The sequence below is a fragment of the Erinaceus europaeus genome, chromosome 10 (assembly GCF_950295315.1).
Source record: "Erinaceus europaeus chromosome 10, mEriEur2.1, whole genome shotgun sequence".
NCBI classification, from domain to species: Eukaryota; Metazoa; Chordata; class Mammalia; order Eulipotyphla; family Erinaceidae; genus Erinaceus; species Erinaceus europaeus.
The window spans coordinates 17,477,496-17,503,019 of NC_080171.1; the positions used below are offsets into that span (position 1 = coordinate 17,477,496).

At 50.7% G+C, this 25,524-nt stretch overlaps 1 protein-coding gene across 12 annotated transcripts in view; it reads left to right on the plus strand.

Annotated features, from left to right (window-relative positions):
* Window positions 1-23,835, plus strand: part of TLN1 (talin 1) — a 61,763-nt gene extending 37,928 nt beyond the window's left edge. For 4 of the 12 annotated variants that reach the window (XM_007522815.2, XM_060199203.1, XM_016188036.2 and 1 more), the window contains 9 exons: window positions 1,810-1,995; window positions 2,106-2,213; window positions 2,669-2,774; window positions 2,988-3,112; window positions 3,258-3,383; window positions 3,498-3,560; window positions 3,640-3,822; window positions 4,423-4,551; window positions 4,675-5,240. In XM_007522815.2, coding sequence (XP_007522877.1) covers window positions 1,810-1,995; window positions 2,106-2,213; window positions 2,669-2,774; window positions 2,988-3,112; window positions 3,258-3,383; window positions 3,498-3,560; window positions 3,640-3,822; window positions 4,423-4,551; window positions 4,675-4,800 — 1,152 coding nt within the window. In that variant the 3' untranslated portion in view covers window positions 4,801-5,240. Of the gene's footprint in view, window positions 1-1,809; window positions 1,996-2,105; window positions 2,214-2,668; window positions 2,775-2,987; window positions 3,113-3,257; window positions 3,384-3,497; window positions 3,561-3,639; window positions 3,823-4,422; window positions 4,552-4,674; window positions 5,241-15,270; window positions 15,612-16,079; window positions 16,206-19,491; window positions 19,626-19,711; window positions 19,830-19,923; window positions 19,995-20,114; window positions 20,191-20,445; window positions 20,522-20,767; window positions 20,831-20,966; window positions 21,037-22,165; window positions 22,486-23,687 lie in introns of those variants that run through there. The other 8 variants (XM_007522816.2, XM_007522818.3, XM_007522819.3 and 5 more) reach the window with 8 other exon arrangements.
* Window positions 23,836-25,524: the final 1,689 nt, after the last annotated feature.

The window sequence follows — 25,524 nt, forward strand, 5'->3', positions numbered from 1 at the left end:
AAAAGGAGTAGTATTCCATTGTGTATATAGACCACAGCTTGCTCAGCCACTCATCTGTTGTTGGACACCTGGGTTGCTTCCAGGTTTTGGCTATTACAAATTGTGCAGATAAGAACATATGTGTACACAGATCTTTTTGGATGGAGTTTTTGGTTCCTTAGGCTATATCCCCAAGAGAGGAATTGCAGGGTCATAGGGTAGGTCCATTTCTAGCCTTCTGAGAGTTCTCCAGACTGTTCTCCACAGGAGTTGGACCAATTGACATTCCCACCAGCAGTGCAGGAGGGTTCCTTTGACCCCACAACCTCTCCAGCATGTGTTGCTGGCTACCTTTCCTGATGTATGACATTCTCACAGGAAGGAAGTGGTATCTCAGTGTTGTCTTTACTTGCATTTCTCTGACAGATTTGTGCATTTATAATACAAGAAAAATAAAAGGAGAAAGAACCAGTGCATCACTCTGGCATATGCAGTACCAGGGTTTGACCTCAGAACCTCACACTTTTAAATACAGCACTCTAGCCACTCCCTCACCACCTGGCCACCTCATTATACTTCTGATCATAACGCTCTTTATTTCCTTCACAGAGCCATCTCGGCCTTTAGTTTTCAGGGGCTTTTGCCTGTTTATTATCTGTATCCAAAGCAGGAACAGAAACACCACTTTAACTGTGTCTGCTTTTCTCCCTGTTGTGTCCCTAAGCCCCTCACAGAATCTGCCACTTGGCTAGTCTGTAATCATTTTTGGATAAACATTTACTTTAAAATACTTTATGACTTTTTACCTATCATGTACATTTCAATCTCTTCGTTTGGTATTTAGGAAAGACCCCACGATCTTTTCCCCACTGTCCCTGCAGTCTGGAGCATTCATTCCTTCACCCTCTACCACTTTCCTTTCTGGTGACTCGTGTCCTACCATTTATGGACAACGCCCTCCTGTTATCTCACTTTCTTAAGACCCAGCTCCTTGCTCCATCCATGCCTCTCACCCTGTCAAAGCTCTTTGAGTTTATTTATTTATTTATTTATTTATATTTTTATTATCTATTTATTGGATAGAAGACAGCCAGAAATTGAGAAGGAGGAGGTAATAGAAAGGGAGAGAGACAGAGAGAGGCCTACAATACAACCTCACCGCTCACAAAACTTTCCCCCTGCAGGTAGGGATGGGAGCTTGAACCTGAGGCTCGAACCCAGGTCCTTGTGCACTATAGCATGTGCACTCAACCAGGTGTGCCACCACCTGGCTCCTCAAGGCTCTTTTATTTAGGAATGAAAACTTAACTCACAAGCTACCTCTTGAATAATATAAGAAACTCTCCCCAATCACTTCAGTTAAAAATGACAGCCTTGGGAGTTGGGCGATAGCGCAGCGGGTTAAGCACAGGTGGCACAAAGCACAAGGACCGGCATAAGGATCCCCACTTGCAGGAGAGTCATTTCACAGGCAGTGAAGCAGGTCTGCAGGCGTCTGTCATTCTCTCCCCTTCTCTATCTTCCCCTCCTCTCTCCATTTCTCTCTGTTCTATCCAACAATGACAACATCAATAACTACAACAATAATAACGACAGTAATAAAACAACAAAGGCAACAAAAAGGAAAATAAATATTAAAAAAGAATGAAATAACAGCCTTCTGTTATATTAACTGAATGCATGAGCTGCTCCCAGGACTTCACGTACAATAAGTGCTTATGGTGTTTGTTAGGGGGTGTTTGTATGATGAAGAAACCAAACTACACAAGGAGCATGCTCCTTGCCTCAGTCTCACTCACCATAAAATGTTCCATCTTGTTCTGCCAACAGGTCTTCTGTTCCCCAGAACCACCTGCTAAAACCTCTACCCCAGAAGACTTCATCCGAATGACCAAGGGTATCACCATGGCAACAGCCAAGGCGGTTGCAGCTGGCAACTCCTGTCGCCAGGAAGATGTCATTGCCACAGCCAATCTCAGCCGCCGAGCTATTGCAGACATGCTCCGGGCTTGCAAGGTAGAAATCCTAATGGCGGGGCAGAAATCTGACGTAGTGAGGTAGCCTTGGCAGAACGTGGCAGGGGAAAAACTGCACGGCCCAAGCTAATGCTTTGCTTTGTGATACAGGAAGCAGCTTACCACCCAGAAGTGGCCCCTGATGTGCGACTTCGAGCCCTGCACTACGGCCGGGAATGTGCCAACGGCTACCTGGAACTGCTGGACCACGTGCTCCTGGTGAGGAGGGCATCCAGCCTTCGCTCCTCAGACCCAGCTCCCAGATTAATTTGTTGAATCTCCCCCTACCTTACCATCCCTTCCCCAAACCTGTTTCCAAATCTCCCATCCACTGGGGCCCCCTCATTCTCAGTATCTTTGGTCCTCCCACTCACACTTTCCTCTTTTTCTTATCTTCTCTCTTTGCACCTGACCCCCCCCCCTCATCACTTCTTTCTCCTTGTGCCATCCCTGTCCTTGCTCCCTACTAGCCGGTGAGTGGCATGCAGCCCTCTTTTCACCGTGTGTGTAGTGTGACACCAGAGTGCACCTGGGTGGGTGAGGTAGTGGTTGAGGGGGGTGCAGAGTGGCCCAGGGCTGGGAGGTCGGGAGCTGTGGTCTGCTCTGCTTCACACGTCAGGGCAGAAGCAAAGATCTGATCATCTCTGCCCACCACCCCACCCCTTCTTCCCCAGACCCTGCAGAAACCAAACCCAGAACTGAAGCAGCAGCTGACGGGACACTCAAAGCGTGTGGCTGGTTCTGTCACTGAGCTCATCCAGGCTGCTGAGGCCATGAAGGGTGAGGAGTGAACAGGGGCAGGGTGGGAGGGAGGCCCCGTCGTGGTGAGCTCTCTGCTTTCTGGCTGGACTACTCTGAGCTATCCCATCTTCCCCACAGCTGCGGGGGTCTGGTGATACCTTGCTGCCCAATGCTCTTGACCTTCCTACTCTCTCTCTCTCTCTTTCTCTCTCTCTCTCTCTCAACCCCTCCCTTGTTCCTTCGTCCCACCAGGAACAGAGTGGGTAGACCCAGAGGACCCCACGGTCATTGCTGAGAATGAGCTCCTAGGAGCTGCGGCCGCCATTGAGGCTGCAGCCAAAAAGCTGGAGCAGCTGAAGCCCCGGGCCAAACCCAAGGTCAGCAACACCCCCCCCCCCCCGTCCTCCCCTCCCTCCCTGAGCCCCCACCTCTGCACACACACACACACACACACACACCTTCGGCTCCCTCCCTGACTTTGTGTCTCTCTCTCTCTCTGCACCCTTTGTGTCTTCATCACAGGAGGCAGATGAATCCTTGAACTTTGAAGAACAGATCCTGGAAGCTGCCAAGTCCATCGCCGCAGCCACCAGCGCGCTGGTTAAGGCTGCCTCTGCTGCCCAGAGGGAGCTGGTGGCCCAAGGGAAGGTGAGTATTTGAAGACCCAGACAACAGGGCCGGCAGCAGCTGGGATGTCCACACCCATGTGAAGTCAGGAAGCTTAGAGCACAGGTCTGAGCAGGCTCTGCTCTCACCCTACAGGTGGGAGCCATTCCGGCCAATGCACTGGATGACGGACAGTGGTCCCAGGGTCTCATTTCTGCTGTGAGTACACAACACCCACTAGGTCCCTCTGAGCTGGCAAGGGCCAGAGGCCGGTATTAACCGAATTTGCCTGCTTTAGGCCCGAATGGTAGCCGCAGCCACCAACAATCTGTGCGAGGCAGCCAACGCAGCCGTCCAAGGCCACGCCAGCCAGGAGAAGCTCATCTCATCGGCCAAGCAGGTAGCTGCCTCCACAGCCCAGCTCCTGGTGGCCTGCAAGGTCAAGGCTGACCAGGACTCCGAGGCAATGAAGCGGCTTCAGGTGAGGAGCCCATTGTATCCTGGGCTTGGAGCCATCATCCCCGGGGTGGGGTGCGGCAGGTGGGGTGGGGGCTCACTCAGTCAAGTGCACACATCACCATGCACAAGGAGCTGGGTTCTAGCCCCACCTACAGGGAGGATATTTCATGAATGGTCAAGCAAGTCTATTTCTCTCTCTCTCTTTTATTTATTTATTTTTTTGTTAATCTTTTATGTGTTAATGAGAAAGATAGGAGAAGAGAGAGAGAGAAAGGAAGAACTAGACATCACTCTGGTACATTTGCTGCTGGGGATTGAACTCAGGACCTCATGTTTGAGAGTCCAACACTTTTTCCACTGTGCCAGCTCTCATCCCAGACCACTCTCCCTCTCTATCTCCCTTCCACTCTCAATTTCTCTCTGTCCTGTCCAATAAAAATAAAGTAGAAAGGAATACACACACACACACACACACACACATATATATATATATACATATATATACATATATATATATATATATGTTATCACCCCCAAGACATGCTTTTCCCTGAGGGGGCCAGGGATTCTCAGTGGGCCCCCCCACTCCTTGCCTCAACTCTATTGCCTTCTCTCTGCCCAGGCTGCCGGCAATGCCGTGAAACGAGCCTCAGATAACCTGGTGAAGGCAGCACAGAAGGCTGCAGCCTTTGAAGACCAGGAGAATGAGACCGTAGTGGTGAAGGAAAAGATGGTCGGAGGCATTGCCCAGGTGAGCTTTGGCCCGGACCCTCTGCGGGAGACAGTTGGCAAGGCAGTCGCACTGCCTGTGCTGATCCCGGCTGCCACATGTCCCCCTGAATTACTGAGCTGAATCCCCGGTCTCCTCCCCCAGATCATCGCTGCCCAGGAAGAAATGCTCCGGAAGGAACGAGAGCTGGAAGAGGCACGGAAGAAGCTGGCCCAGATCCGGCAGCAGCAGTACAAGTTCCTGCCTTCAGAGCTTCGAGATGAGCACTAGGGCAGCCGCTTCTATTTAATGCAGGCTCAGCCCAGCGACTGTGCCTGCCACTACCAAAGCCTTTGGGCTGTGGGACCCAGCCTGCCCAACCCCAGCACTCCCCAAAGTGCCTGCTAAACCCCGGGGCTGGCGCAGTCCCGTGCACCTCCCCTGCCCCTTCCCTGACTCCCAAGTGCCTTCATGCCCTACGGCCCCTGAGTGTCTGCCCCAGAGTATTAACGCTCCAAGAGTATTATTAACGCTGCTGTACCTCAATCTGAACCTGCCAGGGCCCCGGCCCACTCTACCCTGCCAGCAGCTTCCAGCCAAGTCCCCACGGCCTCAGCTCTACTGATTCTCCTTTTGATACTATCCACCCCACCCTCAGCCACGCCTGGGGGCACTGTGGGGTTGTAAGCCCACAATAACAGGTTGTGCGCCAATAAAGAAAGGTTAGTCCACCTCCAGCCTCTGCCTGGCTCTCTGAGGAGAAGGGAGATCAGAGCAGTTGGGCAAAGCATGGAACTGAATCCTGTCACCCACCTTGATCTGGCTCAGAAATGGAGGAGGAAGCAGCCCAGGAGTTGGCACAGTGGATAAAGTGTTGGACTCTCAAGAACCTGAGGCCTTAAGTTCAGTCCCTGGCATTGCATGTAACAGAGTGATCCTCAGGTTCTGTCTCTCTCTTTTTCCTCCTTCATAATTTAAAAAAAAAAAAATTGGACTGGGGAAGCACAAGGACTGGCACAAGGATCCCAGTTCGAGCTCCTGGCTCCCACCTGTAGGGGGGTCACTTCACAAGCGGTGAAGCAGGTCTGCAGATGTCTATCTTTCTCTCCCCTTTCTGTCTTCCCCTGCTCTCTCAGTTTCTCTCCATCCTATCCAACAACAACAAAATGAAAATAAAAAAAAAAAAAAGGCTTCCAGGAGCAGTGGATTTGTAGTGAGGGCACTGAGCCCCAGCAATAAAACCCTGGAAACAAAAAAAAAAAGTCAACTGGGTATGGTGCATAAACTTGCCCCAAGACCCTTTCTGCACCCAGAAGCCTTCTAAAGCCAGGCTAAGGGAGTCAGGTGGTAGCGCAGAGGGTTAAGGACCTGTGTAAGGGTCCTGGTTCAAGTCCCCAGCTCCCCACCGCAGGGGAGTCGCTTCACAAACAGTGAAACAGGTCTGCAGGTGTCTTATCTTTCTCTCCCCCTCTCTGTCTTCCCCTCCTCTCTCCATTTCTCTCTGTCCTATCCAACAACAGTGACATCAATAACAACAATAATAACCACTACAACAATAAAACAACAGGGGCAACAAAAGGGAATCAATAAATATTTTAAAAATAAGAAAGAATAAATAAATAAAGCTAGCCTAGCTGGGAAGTTTTCTCCAGCAGCTCTCATCCTCCAGTGCCTGCGCCCCACGGCCATTCCTCTGTTCCTGCCCTCTGTGGCTACCAAGGACACAGTTCTTGGTAGAGCTATTCAGAGCATATAAACAAACCCAGCCCCAAGAGCAGAAAAACCCTGAGGCAGGTGCTGTCCGGAGCACCCCCAGCTCATGTGGAGGTACAGTGAATGGAGGGAGGGCAGGAAGGATGTGGGTGTCTGGTGTGCTTTCACTCCCTCCCACATTCACCCCATCCACCCACACTGCCTGGACTATCTAGCCATCCCCGGGTGTCTGCTGCCACTTTCATGCATAATTCTTGAGCCAACCTGGCTGCTGTCCGATGTTATTTTCTTGCTTCTCCCTCCCAAGGAGAACACAAAACATTGCCCATCTGCTGCTACACTGGCCACTTCTCACCTACTAGAAGCCCTGATACCCTCTGCTTCTAGTCAGAGTAAAGCAGATGGGATTACTGTCTTCCCCAGAGTAGCCTGTTAGGCAAGTAGCCACGTTGCTACCATCACTCCTGTTACCTATGATTAATTGGTTCAATATTTGCTAAGCCAGGCCTATGTTAAGCACTGGAAAATAGAGACATATTATCACCTCTCTGACGCAGAGGACTAGTTAACTCAAGTACACACACACACACCGCCATGGCCCTCTGACCCCGGATTAGTACCAGAATAGTGAATTGAGGACATTGAAGAAGAAATTTCCACGGTCTCCCCAACAAGTGGTAGTCCAGGCTGCTTGAACTGCCCTATGTGAGCCTAGGACAACTGCTCAATGCTACCTCTTCCCCAACACATCTTCAGGAACGGTGGCCACTCATTAAAGTCTCACTAGCGATGCCTCATGGAGCCACCTGAGGAGAGGCTCAAATGCCCTATAGACCAATCGCTACTAAAATGTGGCCCTCAGGCCTAGAGGAGCTCCCTTTCAGAGGTCCACAAATGAAGTTGTTTCTTTTTTCTCCAGGGTTATTATTGGGGCTTCATGTCAGCATTACTAACCCAGTGCTCCTGGTGACCATGTTTAATTGGATAGGACAGACAGAAAGGAGGGGGAAGTAGAAAGGGAAACACCTGCACAGCTCCGCTGCCTGTACAGCATCCCGCCTGCAGGTGGGGAGCTCAAACTCAAATCCTCCTTGATTTGGGTCCTTGCACTTAGTACTATGTGCATCACTGCCCACCCGCCTCGAAGATTATTTTTATTATAATACAAAGGCATCACTCTTCTGCATAATGTTAACATTTGTACCTACACTACAAAAGCATCAGTATGGAAAAACTACTGAAGCTCAAATCAAGTTGCTGTCCCAAGCTGTACTCATGATCAAACTGTACTAGTGAGCTTTGTATTCTTCACCTCTATGCACCAGTAATTTAAGAAGTAAATGTTCGGGAACTGGGCGGTAGCACAGTGGGTTAAGTGCACATGGCGCAAAGCTCAAGGACCAACGTAAGGATCCTGGTTCAAGACCCCCGCTCCCCATCTGCAAGGGGTTGCTTTGCAAGTGGTGAAGCAGGTCTGCAGGTGTCTATCTTTCCTCCTCTCTGTTTTCCCCTCTTCTCTCGATTTCTCTCTGTCTTATCCAACAACAGCAACTATGACAACAATAACAACTACAACAAGCACAACAAGGGCAAGAAAATGGGGAAAAATGGCCTCCAGGAGCAGTGGATACACAGTGCAGGCACCAAGGCCCAGCAATAACCCTGGAGGCAAAAAGAAGAAGAAGAAGAAGAAGTAAATGTTTCATGCCTAAAGCACCAGGGCCTCCAGCACCACCATAAGCCAGAGCCTAGCAGTGGTCAGGTAAATAACACTAAAATAAATGAGAAGAAGAAAAAAGCTTCTTTCATTTAGGAATGTCCTTTAAAAGTATGTAATTGAAAAGATATATTCATAACTATGTTGACTGCAGCACTGTTTATAGTAACTGAGATAAGGAAACAAGTCAAGTGCCCAGTGACAGAGCAGACTAAGGAGTCGTGGTAAATGTGCACAACGGAATACTCCTCAGCTGTCAGAACAATTAAGCCGTGCCCTTTGCTGCAGCGTGGATAGAACTGGAGGGGATCTTGATGAGTGAACTAATTCAAAAAGGACCAATACTAAATGGTTTCACTTACATGTAAGATGTGGAAAATACAAAAGAAAAAGAGAGAGAGAGAGGACAAGGAAAGAAACGCAAATGAGAACAAGCCCTTGGGTGGGGGAGATAGCGTAAAGGTAATACAAACAAACCCCCATGCCCGAGGCTCTGAGGTCCCACATTCAGTCCCCCTGTACCACCATAAACCAGAGCTGAGGATTATTCTCATAAAAATAAATAACTAAACAAGCAAACTATAAAGTGAGTTCTTAAGGGGGCCAGGTGGTGGTGCACCAGTTAAGTGTACCTGTCACCATGCTCAGGGACTCGCCCTGCTTAAAGACCCAGGTTCTAGCGCCCGCTCCCCAAATGCAGAGGAAATGCTTCATGAGCATTCGGTCAAGCAGGTCGGCATCTTCCTCTTCCTCCTCTCTAGCTCCTTTCTCCTCTCAATTTCTCTCTGTCCTGTCAAATTAAAAAAAAAAAAAAAAAAAAAAGGAAAAATAGCCACCGAGAGTGGTGGATTCATAGTGCAGATACCGAGCCCTGGTGGGGAAAAAGTTGTTTCCCTATCTCAAGTTACTGTAAACAGTGCTGCAGTGAGCACAGTTATGAATATATCTTTTCAATTACATACTTTTAATTATTTATTCCCTTTTGTTGCCCTTGTTGTTTTATTGTTGTAGCTATTATTGATGTCGTTGTTGTTGGATAGGACAGAGACAAATGGAGAGAGGCGGGGAAGACAGAGAGGGGGAGAGAAAGACAGACACCTGCAGATCTGCTTCACCGCCTGTGAAGCGACTCCCCTGCAGGTGAGGAGCCCAGGGCTCGAACCGGGATCCTTATGCCGGTCCTTGTGCTTTGCACCACATGCGCTTAACCCGCTGCGCTACAGCCTGACTCCCTAACATTTATTTCTTAAATGGCTAGTGAACGGAGGTGAAGAATACAGAGCTCACTAGTACAGTTTGATCAGCGATAACCCTGGTGGGGAAAAAGAAAAAAAGAAAAGAAAAAATGGGGGAGTCGAGCGGTAGCACAGCGGGGTAAGCGCTCATGGCACAAAGCGCAAGGACCGGCTTAAAGATCCAAGTTCGAGCCCCCGGCTCCCCACCTGCAGGGGAGTCACTTCACAAGTGGTGAAGCAGGTCTGCAGGTGTCTGTCTTTCTCTCCCCCTCTCTGTCTTCCCCTCCCCTGTCCATTTCTCTCTGTCCTATCCAACAATGACGACATCAATAGCAACAATAACTACAACAACAATAAAAACAAGGACAACAAAAAGGAAAAAATATATATAGCTTAAAAGAAAAGAAAAAAGAGAAAAAGCAAACAAGCTCTGACGCTCTGACTGTAGAGCTGAGGCTGCCAAAGCAGGAGGGGGAGAGAGTTCTAAGGGTGGATCAAGACACTTTAGTACTGGGACAAGTGTACTCTGGTGGTGGGTTTGATGTAGTCACAGACATCGTAAAGAAGTGTGAAACAGATGGTGGGGCAAAGTTCTGGGGTCCCTCTCCCCTCCCCTCCTCTCCCCTTCCCTCCCCTCCTCTCCCCTCCCCTCCTCTCCCCTCCCCTCCTCTCCCCTCCCCTGCCCTATGTGCAGGACCCAGGTTCGAGACCAGTCTCCATTGCATTGAAGGTGCTGTGACCTTTTTCACTCTCTGTCTCTTTGTCTCTATCTAATTGAAAAAGTCATCCTGGAGCAGTGAAACCCAGAGATGAATATATATATATTTTTCCATTTTTTTGCCTCCAGGGTTATTGCTGGGGCTCAGTGCCTGCACCATGAATCCACTGCTCCTGGAGGCCATTTTCCCCCCTTTTGTTGCCCTTGTTGTTGTAGCTTTGGAAAGAGGAGGGGAAGACACAGAGGGGGAGAGAAAGATAGATACCTGCAGACCTGCTTCGCCACCTGTGAATCAACTTCTCTGCAGGTGTGGAGCCAGGAGCTCGAACCAGGATCCTTCTGCCAGTCCTTGCACTTTGCGCCATGTGCACTTAACCCGCTGTGTTACTGCCCGACCCCCCGAATATATACATTTTTTAGTGTTGGTACAGATATCCACAATTATCTGAAAAGGCCCTGAGTATATTCATTCCTTCCCAGTTGTTTATCTGTATGAGGCTGGATTTTCTTCATATGTACACTTCAGCACAACTAGCATACAGCAATAGATAATAGCACAAGCACTAATAGCTTTTATTTTACCTCCAGGGTTACTGTGGGGGCTCGGTGTCTGCACTACTAGTCCACTGTGCCTGGTGCCGTTTATCCCCATTTTTGTTGCCCTTGTTATTATTGTTATTGTCATTGCTGCCGTTGTTGTTGGATAGGAAATGGGAAATTGAGAGTCGAGAGGAAGATGGAGAAGGGGAGAACAAGACACAGACCTGCAGACCGCTTGTGAGGCAACCCCCTGCAGGTGGGGAGCCGGGGCTCGAACCGAGGTCCTTGAGACGGTCCTTGTGCTTTACTCCATGTGCGATTAACCCACTGCACTATTACCTGGCCCCCTTAATAGCTTTTTTTGCTGGGGCTTGGTGCCTGTACCACGAATCCACCGGTCCTAGCGGCCATTTTTCATTTTATTGGATAGGGCAGAGAGAAATGGAGAGAGGAGGGGAAGACAGAGAGGGGGAGAGAAAGATAGACACCTGCAGACCTGCTTCACCGCCTGTGGAGTGAACCCCTTGCAGGTGGGGAGCTGGGGGTCCGAACCGGGATTCTTGTGCGGGTCCCTGTGCTTCACTATGTGCACTAAACCCAGTTAGCTACCTCCGGGGCCCCAAGCATTGATAGGTTTTAAGAACCTTGTAGTACTCTTTAAGCTGCTAATAAAATACAATGAAATTCACAGAAATTTGCAATGCCATTAAATTGAGGAGGTAGGTGAATATATTTACTCTTTATTAAAACAATATATTACCATGGTTAATGAGTAATAGCTCTATTTTTTATTTTATTAAAAAATTGGGGGACAGGGGTAGTGCACCTGGTTGAGTGCATGTGTTACAGTGCACAAGGACCCAGGTTCAAGCCCTCAGTCCCCACCTGTAAGGGGAAAGCTTTGCAAGTGGCGAAACAATGCTGCAGGTTTCTCCCTGTCTTTCTCCCTTTCTATCTCCCCTTTCCCCTTTTCATTTCTGGCTGTCTCTATCCAATAAATTAATAAAGATAATATTTTAAAAAATGGTTTTAGCCACAGTTGGAGAGATAGCTCCCTGGAGCAGCCCAGGGATGGTGAAACCATATATGTGAGACTCTGGCAAGGAAGGAAGAAAGGAAGAAAAAGGAAGGGAAGGGAAAGGGAAGGAAAGGAAAGGAAAGGAGAGGAGAGGAGAGGAGAGACGAGAGGAGAGGAGAGGAGAGACGAGAGGAGAGGAGAGGAGAGGAGAGGAGAGACGAGAGGAGAGGAGAGGAGAGGAGAGGAGAGGAGAGACGAGAGGAGAGGAGAGGAGAGACGAGAGGAGAGACGAGAGGAGAGGAGAGGAGAGGAGAGGAGAGACGAGAGGAGAGGAGAGGAGAGGAGAGACAAGAGGAGAGGAGAGGAGAGACGAGAGGAGAGACGAGAGGAGAGGAGAGGAGAGGAGAGACGAGAGGAGAGGAGAGGAGAGGAGAGGAGAGGAGAGGAGAGGAGAGGAGAGGAGAGGAGAGGAGAGGAGAGGAGAGGAGAGACGAGAGGAAAGAAGGGCCGGGTGGTAGCACAGCTGGTTAAGTGCACATGGCATGAAGCACAAGGACCAGCACAAGGATTCCTGTTTGAGGCCCCGGCTCCCCACCTGCAGGGGAGTCGCTTCACAAGCAGTGAAGCAGGTCTGCAGGTGTCTATCTTTCTCTCCCCCTCTCTGTCTTCCCCTCCTCTCTCCATTTCTCTCTGTCCTATCCAACAACAACAGTAACAACAAGGGCAACAAAATGGGGGCACCAGGAGCAGTGGATTTGTAGTGCAGGCACCAAGTCTCAGCCATAAACCCGGAGGCAAAAAAAAAAGGAAAGACTTTTTCACCAGAGAGCGACAGGGAGCAAGAGATAAAGATATGAACTCTACATGGTGCTGGGACTCAAACCTAGGCCGACAGCATACACCCTCACCTGGTAAATGATTATCAAGTGTCAGTTCTATGCTCGATGCAAAGTTAGGTATTGGGGATTCAGAATAAAAAAAAAAATCATGTGGTGTGGGAGGTGGCACAGCGAATAAAGAATTGAACTCTCTAGTATGAGGTCCTGAGTTCAATCCCTGGCAGCACATGTACCAGAGTGATGTCTAGTTCTTTTCCTTTCTCTCCACCTATGTTCTTCATAAACAAATAAATAAAACCTTTGAAAACAATAGTCATTGTTGTGGAAGAGCCACAGAACAATGTGAAGCGACTACAAAGGAGCCTGCGTGGAGAGTAGCTCCTTTTAGGTGTCTGGGAGGAGGGGACTGGAAGGGAAGCAGCCAGGCAAGGATTCCTAGAACAGACCTTTGCCCTTGATCTGAGTCAAGACCACCAGGAATCAGCCTAAGGAGAAGCGCATTTCTGGAGAAGGAGCAGAATGCATACCATAAAAGCCTGGGGGGAAAAAGCACCACTGAGCCAGGAGGTAGCTCAGCAGTAGAGAGCATGTTTTGTGTCTACGACGTCTTGTGTTAGATCCCTGACATCACCATATAAGACAGAGTGAAGTTGTGCTCTCTCATTACAAATAAAAACTGTGGGAGTTGGGCGGTAGCACAGCAGGTTAAGCACACTTGACGCAAAGTGCAAGGACCGGAGTAAGGATCCTGGTTAGAACCCCCCCCCCCACCTGCAGGGGAGTCGCTTCACAGGTGGTGAAGCAGGTCTGCAGGTGTTTATCTTTCTCTCCCCTTCTCTGTCTTTGCCTCCTCTCTCCATTTCTCTCTGTCCTATCCAACAAGACACCAATAACAACAACAATAATGACTACAACAATAAAACAAGGGCAACAAAAGGAAAATGAATAAAATAAATGAATATTAAAAAAATAAAAAATAAAAAACTGAGGGGGGGCAGATAGCATAGTGGTTATGCAAACAGACTCTCATGCCTGATGTTCCAAAGTTCCAGATTCAATCCCTCAAACCACCATAAGCCAGAGCTGAGCAGTGCCCTGGAAATAAATAAATAAATATCAAAATTAAAAACTGCTATTTTATTTCCAATTTCTGCCATAGATTCAATATAAATCCAGAATGACATACAGGTCTGTTGGGGGTGAGACTGGGGATGGAAAGAGATGGGGCTAGAGAGTAGGCAGTGACCCAAGCAAAGGAACTTCGAAACCATATTAAGAAATGTGGAATTTTATTCTCGAAGGAGGGCGGGAGGAAGGGTGGAGGACTTTAAGATCCTATTTGCATCACTTTTTCCCCCTTTTTCAGAGGTAAAGAGCAGGTGCGAGCAAAAGAGATATCCCAGCACCCAATCTTCCTTCAATGTGTTGGGGGCGGGCCAAGCTGGAAGTTGGGTCGCACACCTGATAAAGCAGTTATTCACCGCCCCCACTTCGCATTTGTAAAGGGACTTCAGAGGCCTTGTGGTTGAACTAATGAATGAATGAGTTGGGAAGCCAGGAGGAATAAGCCAACAGGCCCAAGCAACAGGTAATATAAGGAGGCGTCAATGGCAACCCCAGAGACCTCAAGGAGAGACCTAATTATGGGACATGGCGTCCACAGAATTAAGTGGGTGTAGGAAATGAGAGACCGGGAGCATCTGAAACCCCAGGAGTCTAGAGTGTCCTTCCTGAGCTTGGGAGGGGTAAAGAGGGAGCCGGGTTGGAGTGGACACCGAGAGCCCAGGCTTGCCCCTGGCTTAGCAACTGGTCGCACACAGGCCAGCAGCCCGGGGCCCAGGGTTCCCACGGCCCCACCCCCTCCGGCAAAAGCCAGGTTGCCAGCCGGCTGTCCCCAGGGAACCAGGCCTCTGCCCCCACCAGGCTCCCCCCTCCCAGCCACTCCTCCTCTAGGCAGCCCTCCGCTACCTTTCCCCCCGCCCCACCCCGCCCCTGGAGAAGAAACGTGGACAAACCGCCTGGACTGGAGACTCGACCCAGAGCCGGAGGCAACCTCTCTCCCTCCCTCAGCCCGCAGCTCCACACGCGGTTCTGTGCCCCCCACCACCAGCCCCGGCCCCGCCTCCCTGCAGGGAAACATCCCAAAAAAGGGCAGAAAAGAGATTTTCGGCGTCAAGTTTGGCCGCTGGGAGGAGAGGGAGCCCGCAGGGAGAATGGGGAGGAGGCAGGACGTGGGACCGCCGGGGAGAAGCGACCCGGGAGGGCTGCGGGGCGCACGGGCCCTTGCTGGGCCGGGGCAGGCAGGGGTCGGGCCGCGTGGAGAATATGCAGCCCCGTGGGGGGTGGGGCAGGCTGGGTGCCCGGCGGGCTCCGTGGAGGAGGAGGAGGAGGGGCCCTGGCTCCTTGTGGGGGGAGGAGGGTGCAAAGGCTGAGCTAAGGAAACGAGGGGGAGGGAGGTCAAGCCCTCCTTGGGGGAGGGGGGGAGCAGCAGGCCCAGAGCCACGTTTCTCTTTGCCACCGGAGCTCTGGGCCCCGCTCCTGCCTCAGTTTCCCCTCCCAGTCGCTAGTGAGATCGTCCGCTCCCGCTCCTAGACTCCTAGACTTGGGGTTCTAGGAGTCAGGGTAGGAGCCCCGCCTCCCGAGAGACATTTAATCCAGTGGACTGGTGGGGGGTTTGCCAGAGACTTCTAAATTAAGGGCAGGGACTGCTGCAGCCCAGTGGGGGGTGCATCCCATTCCCAGCTGCCGTGAGCTCACGACCCGAAATAGCCCCGGGGCCGCAGCTGCCGCTGGGCCCGGCTGTCACTCACGGACACTATGGAGCCCCCAGCCCCAGGGTCCCCCACCCCGCTGCAGGACTGGAGTTTGCCCCCCGCGGGCTGCCCTGCCTCTATCCGCCCCTCCGACGGCAGGCGGGGTGGAAGCAGAGGGGCGGGGCTCCTGGGGGAGGTCCCGAGGGCTGGGCACTGGCCGGTGGGGGGGGCGACCGCGCCCCCCGACCCGGCTGTGCTTCTGCCCCTACAAGGTTTGGGCCGTTGTAGGGGAGGGTCCCGGGCCCCGGCTCCGCCCGGTCCCTCCCCGCCTTTTAGGCTCCCGCCCCGCTGGGACATCCCAGTCGCGCTCGGCCCTCCTAGCCCGCCACCCACCCGTGCGACCTGGTCCACGCAGCTAGACCCGCTCTCCTACCGGCCCCCCCCCAGCCGCAGCCATGGACGCCATCAAGAAGAAGATGCAGATGTTGAAGCTGGACAAGGAGAATGCCATCGACCGGGCAGAGCAGGCCGAGGCCGACAAGAAACAGGCTGAGGACCGCTGCAAGCAGGTGGGCGCTCTGGGCGCAGGGCAGCCCTCTTCCCTCACAGCGGGTTGTAGGTGCTGCCCGCTGGCCCTGAGCCTGGGGCCTGTTGTCTAGACTCTCCCTAGTTCTATGAGGGGATGAGATTCATCCCCTTCCCCAGGATTCTAGCCAGAAGCACACTCCCCTACTTTCTCTCCTCAAGGGACCCCCCCCCCCCCCACTCTCCCAGCCTCCATTCCTGGCCAGTACAGAGCACTGGGACCCTGGTCTTCGGGGCAGGAACTTTCTCTCTTCTCCCACCAGGTCTTTCCATCACCCTTGGCTATGATGCCTTCCCTCGGCTAGCCCTCTTTCTCCCTGACAGCCCCTCCAAGCTCTCACTACCCCAGCTCTTACACCCCTTACCTCCTGCCTAGGCGGCCTGGCCTGGTTGACCAAACCTCCTCCTCCTCTCTCTCTCTCTCTCTCTCTCTCTCTCTCTCTCTCCCCCAGCTGGAGGAGGAGCAGCAGGCCCTTCAGAAGAAGCTGAAGGGGACTGAGGATGAGGTGGAAAAGTATTCCGAGTCCGTGAAGGATGCCCAGGAGAAACTGGAGCTGGCCGAGAAGAAGGCCACTGACGTGAGTCAGGGGGGATGGTGGGAGAGTGAGTGCATGGGGAGGGTCCCCCCTGGTCACAGTGATGAGGGGAAAAGGGAACCTTAATAGCCCCAGCATCAACACAGAAATGTTTTCCTCTTAGGAACCCAGGGCTAGGGCAAGCCTGCACAGCTAATCTGAGGCACAGGGCACCTCAAAACCACCTACCACTTCCCCCAGAGGAGGTAGCCTTGTCACCTGGCTAGGTTCCAGCTCTTGGAATGCACAGTGGTGAAGCAATGAGTCATCAAGGGGGTGGGTGGCACAAGAATTCTCCATTCCCCTCAATTACTCCTCAGGCAGAACATGGACCAGAGGCTAGCGCTACATTGTGGCTGTGAGGTGCTTTGGGGCAGGAGAGGGAAGATGAAGCCACCCAGGACCATGTCTTGAGTTACACTCCTAAGGGGCCATTAGAAATTATGTGGTCTTGACCTCTGGCAGTCCTGCTGTGCACTAGGGACCCAGCTCAGGTTCTGGTGGTCCCTTATTTACCCTTATTAAGTTGTCACTCTGGAGATCAGGCCACAGGGCAGAAACAGGGCCACAAATGCTGCTGCCTGGGCAGGTCTTGCTCATGCTGACATTTCTCACCCATTCCCACCCTGACCCCAACCAGACTTCTCCACTTCCTGTCATTCTCACAACCCATCTCGAGATGAAAGAATGGCCGTCTAACTTTGGACATAGTACTTTTACCTCTCTCTGCTCTAGTTTTCCAATTCACCTACTAAGGATTGTTTTAAGTTGAAGATGAGCATTTGGGTGTCTGGTGTGTGTGTGGGGAAGTAGCATTAACCGTCATCTGAACATCTGGGATCAGAAATGACATTGCTGTTTGTGTTGACCATTGTCCAAGTTCCCCAACTTACGCTGCTCCTCCCCCACTCATTTCCCCCCAAGCTTGGTTTCTCTGACCTCCTCCAGGCTTTTGTTTCAGCTCTCCATCAGCCCTGGCACTTGGGAGGGAACTGACCTGCAGCTGCTCACAAAGAGGACTCTGGGCATCTGACACTCTATAAATAACCAAGGCCCAGTGCAGCTGGAGGCAGAACTGGAAACCCAAGGAGCTGGGTGGGGGCTGGAGTGGAGGAGAGTTAGACTGAGGCAGAGACAGGACGGCAAGGTAGAAGTGCCAGTAGGAAACATTACCCAAACTTAACCGTGACTTCGAACTCAGCAGTTAACTTACTGGTGCCTCAGTTTTCCTTCACAACTCCCTCCCCCCGCCCCATCTTCCCATTAGTCCAGTGGAGACTGCAGTGCCTGTTCTTTTTTTTTTTTAAAGATTTTATTTATTTATTAATGAGAAAGATAGGAGGAGAGAGAGAAAGAACCAGACATCACCCTGGTACATGTGCACATGTGCTGCCAGGGGTTGAACTCAGGACCTCATGCTTGAGAGTCCGATGCTTTATCCACTGCACCACCTCCTGGACCACAGAAGTGCCTGTTCTGTAGTCAGAAATCAACATCCTCACCCACAGAGCTTGGGAAGCAGAAAACAGCACATGTCAGTCCTATGGTGAGCACTTTGAGACCTCCCAGACTCTCCACAGTCGTCGTCGCCCAGCCAGCATAAAGTCAGCTTTTCCTTGGAGCTAATCTCCCCATGTCCTCCAGAGTCATCCTTCCCAGCCCCCCCCCCCAGTCTGTCCTCAGAATCCTTCCACATTGAGTCATCCAGTCCTGTGCCTGCGATGAGCTCCTGTCAGTCTAGACGGCCTTCAGCACCTGGAGGACGAACTATAAATGGCGCTGTGTTCCCTGCCTGAGAATGCCGTCAGGGGCTTATTTTCCACCTCCTCTGCCTCCAGTGTTGCCACCCATCTCTTCACTCTCTTCTCTCACTTGTACCCCTGTGCTTCTCCTTTCTAGTCTTAAACCTCAGGGTCTCATGTCTCTGTCTTTGAGGAAGAGCCAGAGATAATCTGACATTTATCGGAGTGTGAACTCTCTATAGAGAATGTGCTCAGGCATTTTCTGATAATTATTTTATTATTTCCCAAATTTTTTTTTATTATTTGGGAGTTTAAAAAAATTTTTTTTTTTAATGGTCAGGCTTTTGTCTTGGAGAGCTCAGTTCAGTGGGTGGAGTCTGGAGCTTAAGAACCTGTTCAGTTTTATAAGCCTCCAGCTGGTCCTGCTGACTAATAGAGTATTAACATTATCTCAGAAGAGTTATTGTCAACTCTGATTTCAACAGGAGGAAAATGAGGCTTAGACTAAGCAAGTTGTCCAAAGTCACACAAGTGTTGAGTGGCCGAATCATGGCTCAAAGACTCAGCCAAATGTTCTTAACACCAAGCTGTCATCTTCTTTGGGGGCTCTTCTTGGTCTGTCTGCCCTATATACTTTTCTCAAGACATCGTGACTTTCTCTGGATAGTCTCCCAAACCTTGATGATTTTGATTCTATCTTACAGAATCAGGGACTGACTGTCACCCATAATACCCTGCCCCTTTGGTACCCCTACGTTCCAGCCTTGGTGTGAATCCCCTTACTATTGCCAGGAATTTCACATTTGGAATTGGCTTGTGTCTTCACTAAAAGTCTGTCCAGCAACTGGTGACACCACAAGGATTTATTCTGTAATTGGTTAATTTTCACAGTGGTGTGGTCTGATTGGCTTAATCCTTCCCCAGCCTCTTAACCTAGCCCAGGCTTATGCTGTATAGAGTCAGGGCTACTGCAGATCTGGTTCCAGCACTTCGATGCTGTCAGGGGAGACAGAGGGTTTTGCATGCAGATAGCCATCAGGAGACTAACCATGTACAGAACCAGAAGAGTTCTTATAGCCAAGGATCCTGTGAAAGAGTGCACTTGGGACTGGAACACAGAGTCTGAGCAGAAGGTGCTTGGCTAGAGGGAAGAAATAAGTTGAACATCCAGAAACCCAGGGTTTTTTTTTTTCTTCTTTCCTTTTTTTTTAAATTTTGTTATAAATGTATTCTCTTTTTAAAATTTTTATTTACTCATTTATTATTGGATAGAAACAAAGAAATTGAGAAAGGAAGGGGAGATAGAGAGGGAAAGAGACAGAGAGACACCAGCAGCCCTACCTTACCACTTGTGCAGGTTTCCCCCACAGGTGGGGACGAGGGGCTTGAACCCGGGTCCTTGCACAATGTAATGTGTGTGCTTAATCAGGTGCGCCACCACCTGGACCCCTAGGTTTTTCGAACAAGAGTCATGTCATCCTCTGGAGCCTGTCTGACCCTCTCCGAAGGGAAATATGGCCTTTCTGACCCTGACCTTTGACACACAGGCTGAGGCAGATGTGGCTTCCCTGAACCGCCGCATCCAGTTGGTAGAGGAGGAGCTGGATCGGGCGCAGGAGCGGCTGGCTACAGCCCTGCAGAAACTGGAGGAGGCTGAGAAAGCTGCTGACGAGAGTGAGAGGTGGGCATTGGGTCCTCCAGAGGTGGGCCTGGGTGAGGGCCAAGTGCTGGTCTCGGCTGCTCCTGACGCCCCTCTCTCCCTATCAGAGGAATGAAGGTCATTGAAAACCGAGCCATGAAGGACGAGGAAAAGATGGAACTGCAGGAGATGCAGCTGAAGGAAGCCAAGCACATCGCTGAGGACTCAGACCGCAAATATGAGGAGGTGAGCGCCCCACCACATTCCTACTCACTCCCAAACCCCAGGCACCTCCAGTCACTCCCCATGGATCTACTCCTTCTCTCTCCCCTGCCTCTAGGTGGCCAGGAAGCTGGTGATCCTGGAAGGAGAGCTGGAACGCTCAGAAGAGAGGGCTGAGGTGGCTGAGAGGTAAGAGTAGCTGAGGCGAGTGACACAGCCTAGGCCGATGGTCTCAGGAGACTGCACAGTGGGGCTTGCGGGGGCCACAGGGACGAGGCCTGTGCTCTGACCCCTGCCTGCTGCCCCCAGCCGAGCCAGGCAGCTGGAAGAAGAACTTCGAACCATGGACCAGGCCTTCAAGTCCCTGATAGCCTCAGAGGAGGAGGTAGCGACCTCTCTGGACCTTTCTGGGCAGTTGCTGCCATTTTTTCCTCAGCTCACCTTCTTCTCCATCTCAGGCTGCTCTCTCTCACCTGCTGGGGGGTGGGCAGGGCCTAGGGCTTGCAAACTCTGCCTGTGGTCACTCTCACAACTGTGCTTTTCTCTTCTCTCCTCCACCCCCAACTCCACTGTGCCATCTCCGCTGTTCACCCCACTGTGCCCTCACACCCCACCCTGCCACACAACCCCCTCCCTGCAGTAAATGTGGGGACCTAGAGGAGGAGCTGAAAATTGTTACCAACAACTTGAAATCCCTGGAAGCCAAAGCAGACAAGGTAGAGGGGCGGTAGTGGGGCAGTGAGATGGGGCTCTGCAGGGGATGGAGGGGCTGGGCCCAGATGAGGAGAGGGCTGGGCATTCTGTGGAGGCAAGATCGCAAGTAGCTTGTGAGGCCCAATGGGAGAATGAAAGATCTGTGCTGTGCGAGTCCTGCACTCTGCCAACTGAGATGTTTCCCTGGCCAAAATAAAGACTTTGTGGATGGAGATAGTCTACTGATAGAACGTGTTTGTCTTTTCAAGTATTCCACCAAAGAAGATAAATACGAAGAGGAGATCAAATTGCTGGAGGAGAAGCTAAAGGAGGTGAGAGCCCTTCCTCTCCCACCCTCCAGTCCCCACCAGAGACTGCCGGTGGAAGGGAATTTGGCTCTGAAACTGGTACACTCGAGCAGTGGTGTTCAGCAGGACCCAAGTTTTCCCTATCTGTCTTCACATCCAGGCTGAGACCCGAGCAGAGTTTGCAGAACGGTCTGTGGCAAAGTTGGAGAAAACCATCGATGACCTGGAAGGTAAAAGACCTGCTTTCCTATATCCCCACATACCTTTCATCTTTTTTAAATTTTCACTTTCTTGTAAATTTTATCTGATTTGTGAGAAAAGGGATTTCACAAATGGTAGGAAGAAAGAGAAAGAGAGAGAAACCAGAGCATCACTCTGGTACATGTGTTGCCGGAGATTGAACTGGGGGCCTCAGGCATGAAAGTCAGATGCTCTACGCTGAGCTGCTTCCCCAGTCACTACACACCTGTTTTTTTAAAGCAGGCCCACACTTCTTGATGATCCCTCATCTTCCCATCAGTTTTCTTTACCATGAAGAACATGGGAGTGGCAAGCCTTGATGAGCCCATCAGTCCCCAGGGAGCTTTAAAGATGAAAGCCCTCAGGCCCTTCTCTGGAACAACTGTTGTCTTTAGGCTGGAGGGTTTGTACCGCTCCCACGCTGCTGGGCTGCCAAACCATACTTTGTGGAGCCCGGATCCAAATCTAGACAACTCTGTCTGCAGGCACAACACAGCAGGCTCAAATCAGAGACCTTTTTAAAGGAGCTGTCAGGTCCAAGCTTTGAGTTTTCATAATAGTACGAGTGGAAAATGCTATTTTAAGCAAGATTTGGTGAAAACAAATGTCCAGGCGTTTTGCTGATCTGTGGCTTCTCACTATGATCAACAGCACTGTTCCTGAAACTCTCTTTCTCTCTCTTTTATTTTTTTTTAAATTCTGTGAGAACCTTTTCACTTTCATGATTTCACTTCTCATTTCCAGCCTTCTCAGGCAAGCCTCTATTTTATCTCCCAACTGCATAGCTCTGCCCTTTCTAGCTCTAACAGCCTTCCCTAGAACCAAGTGTTCCTGCTTATCCCAACCTCCTCAGGAGGAGGAGGAGGGAGAGGGGGGACAGGAGGGAGGCAGGAGCTCCTGTGGGAGGAGCCAGTTAGGGATGCAGAGAAGAAAGGAGATATGGACCAGGATGGGGAGGAGGGAGCCATCCTGTTCTCTGTTTTGTCTCTCACACTCCATCTGTCTACCTCTATCTGACTTTTGATCTTTTTTCCTGGCACCCTCTCTCCTTCCTTACCTCTTTCCCTTTTTCCCAACCCCCTGCTCCCATCCACCTTCCACCTTTAACCCCCCCCCCAGATGAAGTCTATGCACAGAAGATGAAGTACAAGGCCATCAGCGAGGAGCTGGACAACGCCCTCAACGACATCACCTCCCTCTGAGCCCCCTCCCATGTGGCCCTCTTGGCCCCTTCTCCTCTCCTTTCACTTCTGTCTATGGGGAGAGGGAAGGCAGAGGAGTGAAAATTGCCAACATTGTACAACCAGACTGGATGCAGCCTAGGAGAAGCCCCATCACACCTGCCATCCACCTGGCACTAGCTCGATCTTTCTGTCCATCTGCCCCCTGCACCCCAGCCTCCCCATCTCTCTGCTATAATAAACTCAACTTGGTCTCCATGCTGTTTTCCTGCCCTCCTGCCACCACCACCACCACCACCCCATCGCACCCCACCCCACCCCACCCCACCCCCGCGCGCACACCACTGAGGCACTGCTGGGACCCTGGCTGTTATAAACACCCCAACTCCATGACCCCCCCCAGTGGAGTCACCCACAAAACACTGTGAACCCCCTTTGCACGGGCATTCCCAGTTTGTCACTCTGTCACTGCTGCATGTGGATTTGCACAACCTCAGCGTCCCTGTCACCTAGAGCCCCCGTGACACATGCCCCTGTGACACACGCCCTTCTGCAGATCCAGGCTTCTCACTCGCCTCTGAGCACTCAGCTGGGATTCCTGGAGCTCAAGCAATGACTGAAAGGAAATGGGGGCATTGAGGTACAGGGGAGGGAAGAAGGTTACAAAAGGTCTGAGATGAAGTTTGAAATAACACTGGACACCAGCAACATGGGGCTTTCACTGAAGGTCTGTTTTCTGCCTCAAGTCTGTCTGTCCCACCCTTTCCTGGTTCAGTCTTGTCTTCCCTTCTGTTTCTAGTTCTTTTTTTTTAATAGCCTCACCTTGTTCTTTTTATTTTTAATATTTTTATTTTATTAACAAGAGAGAGATATCAGAACATTGTTCAGCTCTGATTTATAGTGGTGGTAGTACTGGGAGTTGAACCTAGGACCTTGGAGACTCAGGCATGAAAGTCTTTTCATAACCACTATACTGTTTCCCTACCCAATCCCCCCACTTTATTATCATTATTGTTATTGTTATTATTATTGCTGCTGGGGCCTTGTGCCTATGTGCTTCCACTACTCCTAGTGTACTTAAAAAAAAAAAAATCAAATAGGAAAAAAAGAAAGAAAGAGAGAAAAGGGGAGAAATCAAAGCACCACTCCACCATTCATAGAGCTTCCCCTGGTGTTGTGCATAGTACCATATAGTGGTAGGGACTTGAACCTGGATACCTGTGCATGATAACATATGCTGTCTACAGGGTGAGCTATCTCCCAGCCTCCTGTTGGCAATTCTCTTAAACATTCCAAGAAAGATAAATCAGTTGGTAGCTCAGGTCTGTTTCTTCACATCACTGAACGCTTGTGTGTCCCGTCTACATCTACTACCCAGTCTACATCTGTCATCCCCCACCACCCATGTGTCCCCTTCCCTGGTGTCCCCTCCCCCTCCTCACTACTGTTTCCCCTCACAGAGACCTTGGCCAGTGCCAAGGAGGAGAACGTGGAGATTCACCAGACCCTCGACCAGACCCTGCTGGAACTCAACAACATGTGAGGGCTGGCTGGGCCCGACCAGGCCAGAGCTGCCACCCGCGCCCAATAAAACCCATGTTACTGGCATCTCAGGGCCTCTTGTGCCGCTTTTTTTTTTTTTTTTTTTTTTTTTTTTGGTGTTGGTGAGGGTGGTGTGGCAGTTTTCAAAGGAAAGATGTTTGCAGGGCTACCTGAGAGGAGCAGTGGAGCGGAAAAGATCCTTGGATGAGCAAGGCCTGGGTCCAAGCTCTGAGACACGTCTTCCTTCTCCAAGGGGGCTGAGAGGTGGAGTTGCTGGGATCACTAAGGGGGGTTGTGAAAAGAGGATGTGAAGCAAAAGGTGCCTCTGGGGCTAAGGAAACCCTTGACTCTTATAGTCTACAAGGCAAAGAAGCTCCTGCCATCAGCACTGCCCCATCCCAGGGGGACCTGGGGCCAGACTGTACACTTTTTTTTAAATGTTTTATATTTCATATGTTTTATAGGACAGAAATTGAGAGGAAAGGGTGAGGGAGAAAGAAAGACGCCTGCAGACATGCTTCACTGCTTGTGAAGCTTCTTCCCCCCTGCAGATGGGGACCGGGAGGTTTGAACCTGGGCCCCTGCCCATTGGTAATGTGTGTGCTCAACCAAGCCTGACAGCCGGTACACTCTTTTTTTTTCCAATATTTATTTATTCCTTTTTGTTGCCCTTGTTGTTTTATTGTTGCAGTTATTGTTGTTATTGATGTCATTGTTGTTGGATAGGACAGAGAGAAAGGGAGAGAGAGAGGAGGGGGAGAGAAAGACAGACACCTGCAGACCTGCTTCACCGCTTGTGAAGCGACTCCCCTGTAGGCAGGGAGCCGGAGGTTCGAACCAGGATCCTTAAACCAGTCCTTGCATTTCGTGCCACGTGCGCTTAGCCCGCTATGCTACCACCCGACTCCCCAAACTGTACACTCTTAAGGCAAAACTGCAAACACAAAAAAACTACACAGATTCTACTTAGGATGAAAACCTACAAGTTTCAATGTGATTATAAGGCTGAGCCTCCTCTACCTCCAGCCACATACTTTGCTACACACACACACACACACACTGCGCACGCCCATTCCAATAGTATCAGTCATTTCTGCTTGCTTCCTGACATCATCTGTGGTAGGCACAATAATGTTCCCCCCAACGGAAGGTGTCACTCCTTAATCCTATGGAATGTTACCTTACTTGAAGAAAGGGCTTTTGTGAGTAAACGAAGGATTCTGACACGGGAAGGTAATCCCAGGTCATCTCTAGGCCCAACGGGTCCTTATGAAAGGGAGGCAAGTCAGTCAAAGGCAGCGGGTGAGGAGGTGCCCTGGTTCTCTCTCCCTCTCCCTCTTTTTTTATTTGCCTTTAGGGTTTGGTGCTGGCACTATGAAATCACTGCTCCTGGCAGCCATCTTTCCTTTCGAACTTTTTATTAGATAGAACAGAAAGAAACTGAGAGGAAACAGAGAGATAGGGAGGGAAAGACACCTGCAGACCTACTTCACCACTTGTGAAGCATCTTCCCTGCAGGTGGGGTGCAGAAACTCAAACCCAGGCCCTCGTGCTTGGTAACGTGTGCTTAGCCGGGTGTGCCACCACCTGGCCCTGCTTTCCCTCCTCTCCTTTTCACTAATAAATAAGATAAATCTTGGGCTAGGGATATAGCATAATAGTTATGTAAATGACCTTCATGCCTGAGGCTCTGAGCTCCAGGTTCAATCCCCAGCACCACCATAAGCAGAGCTGAGTAGTACTTTGGTAAACAAA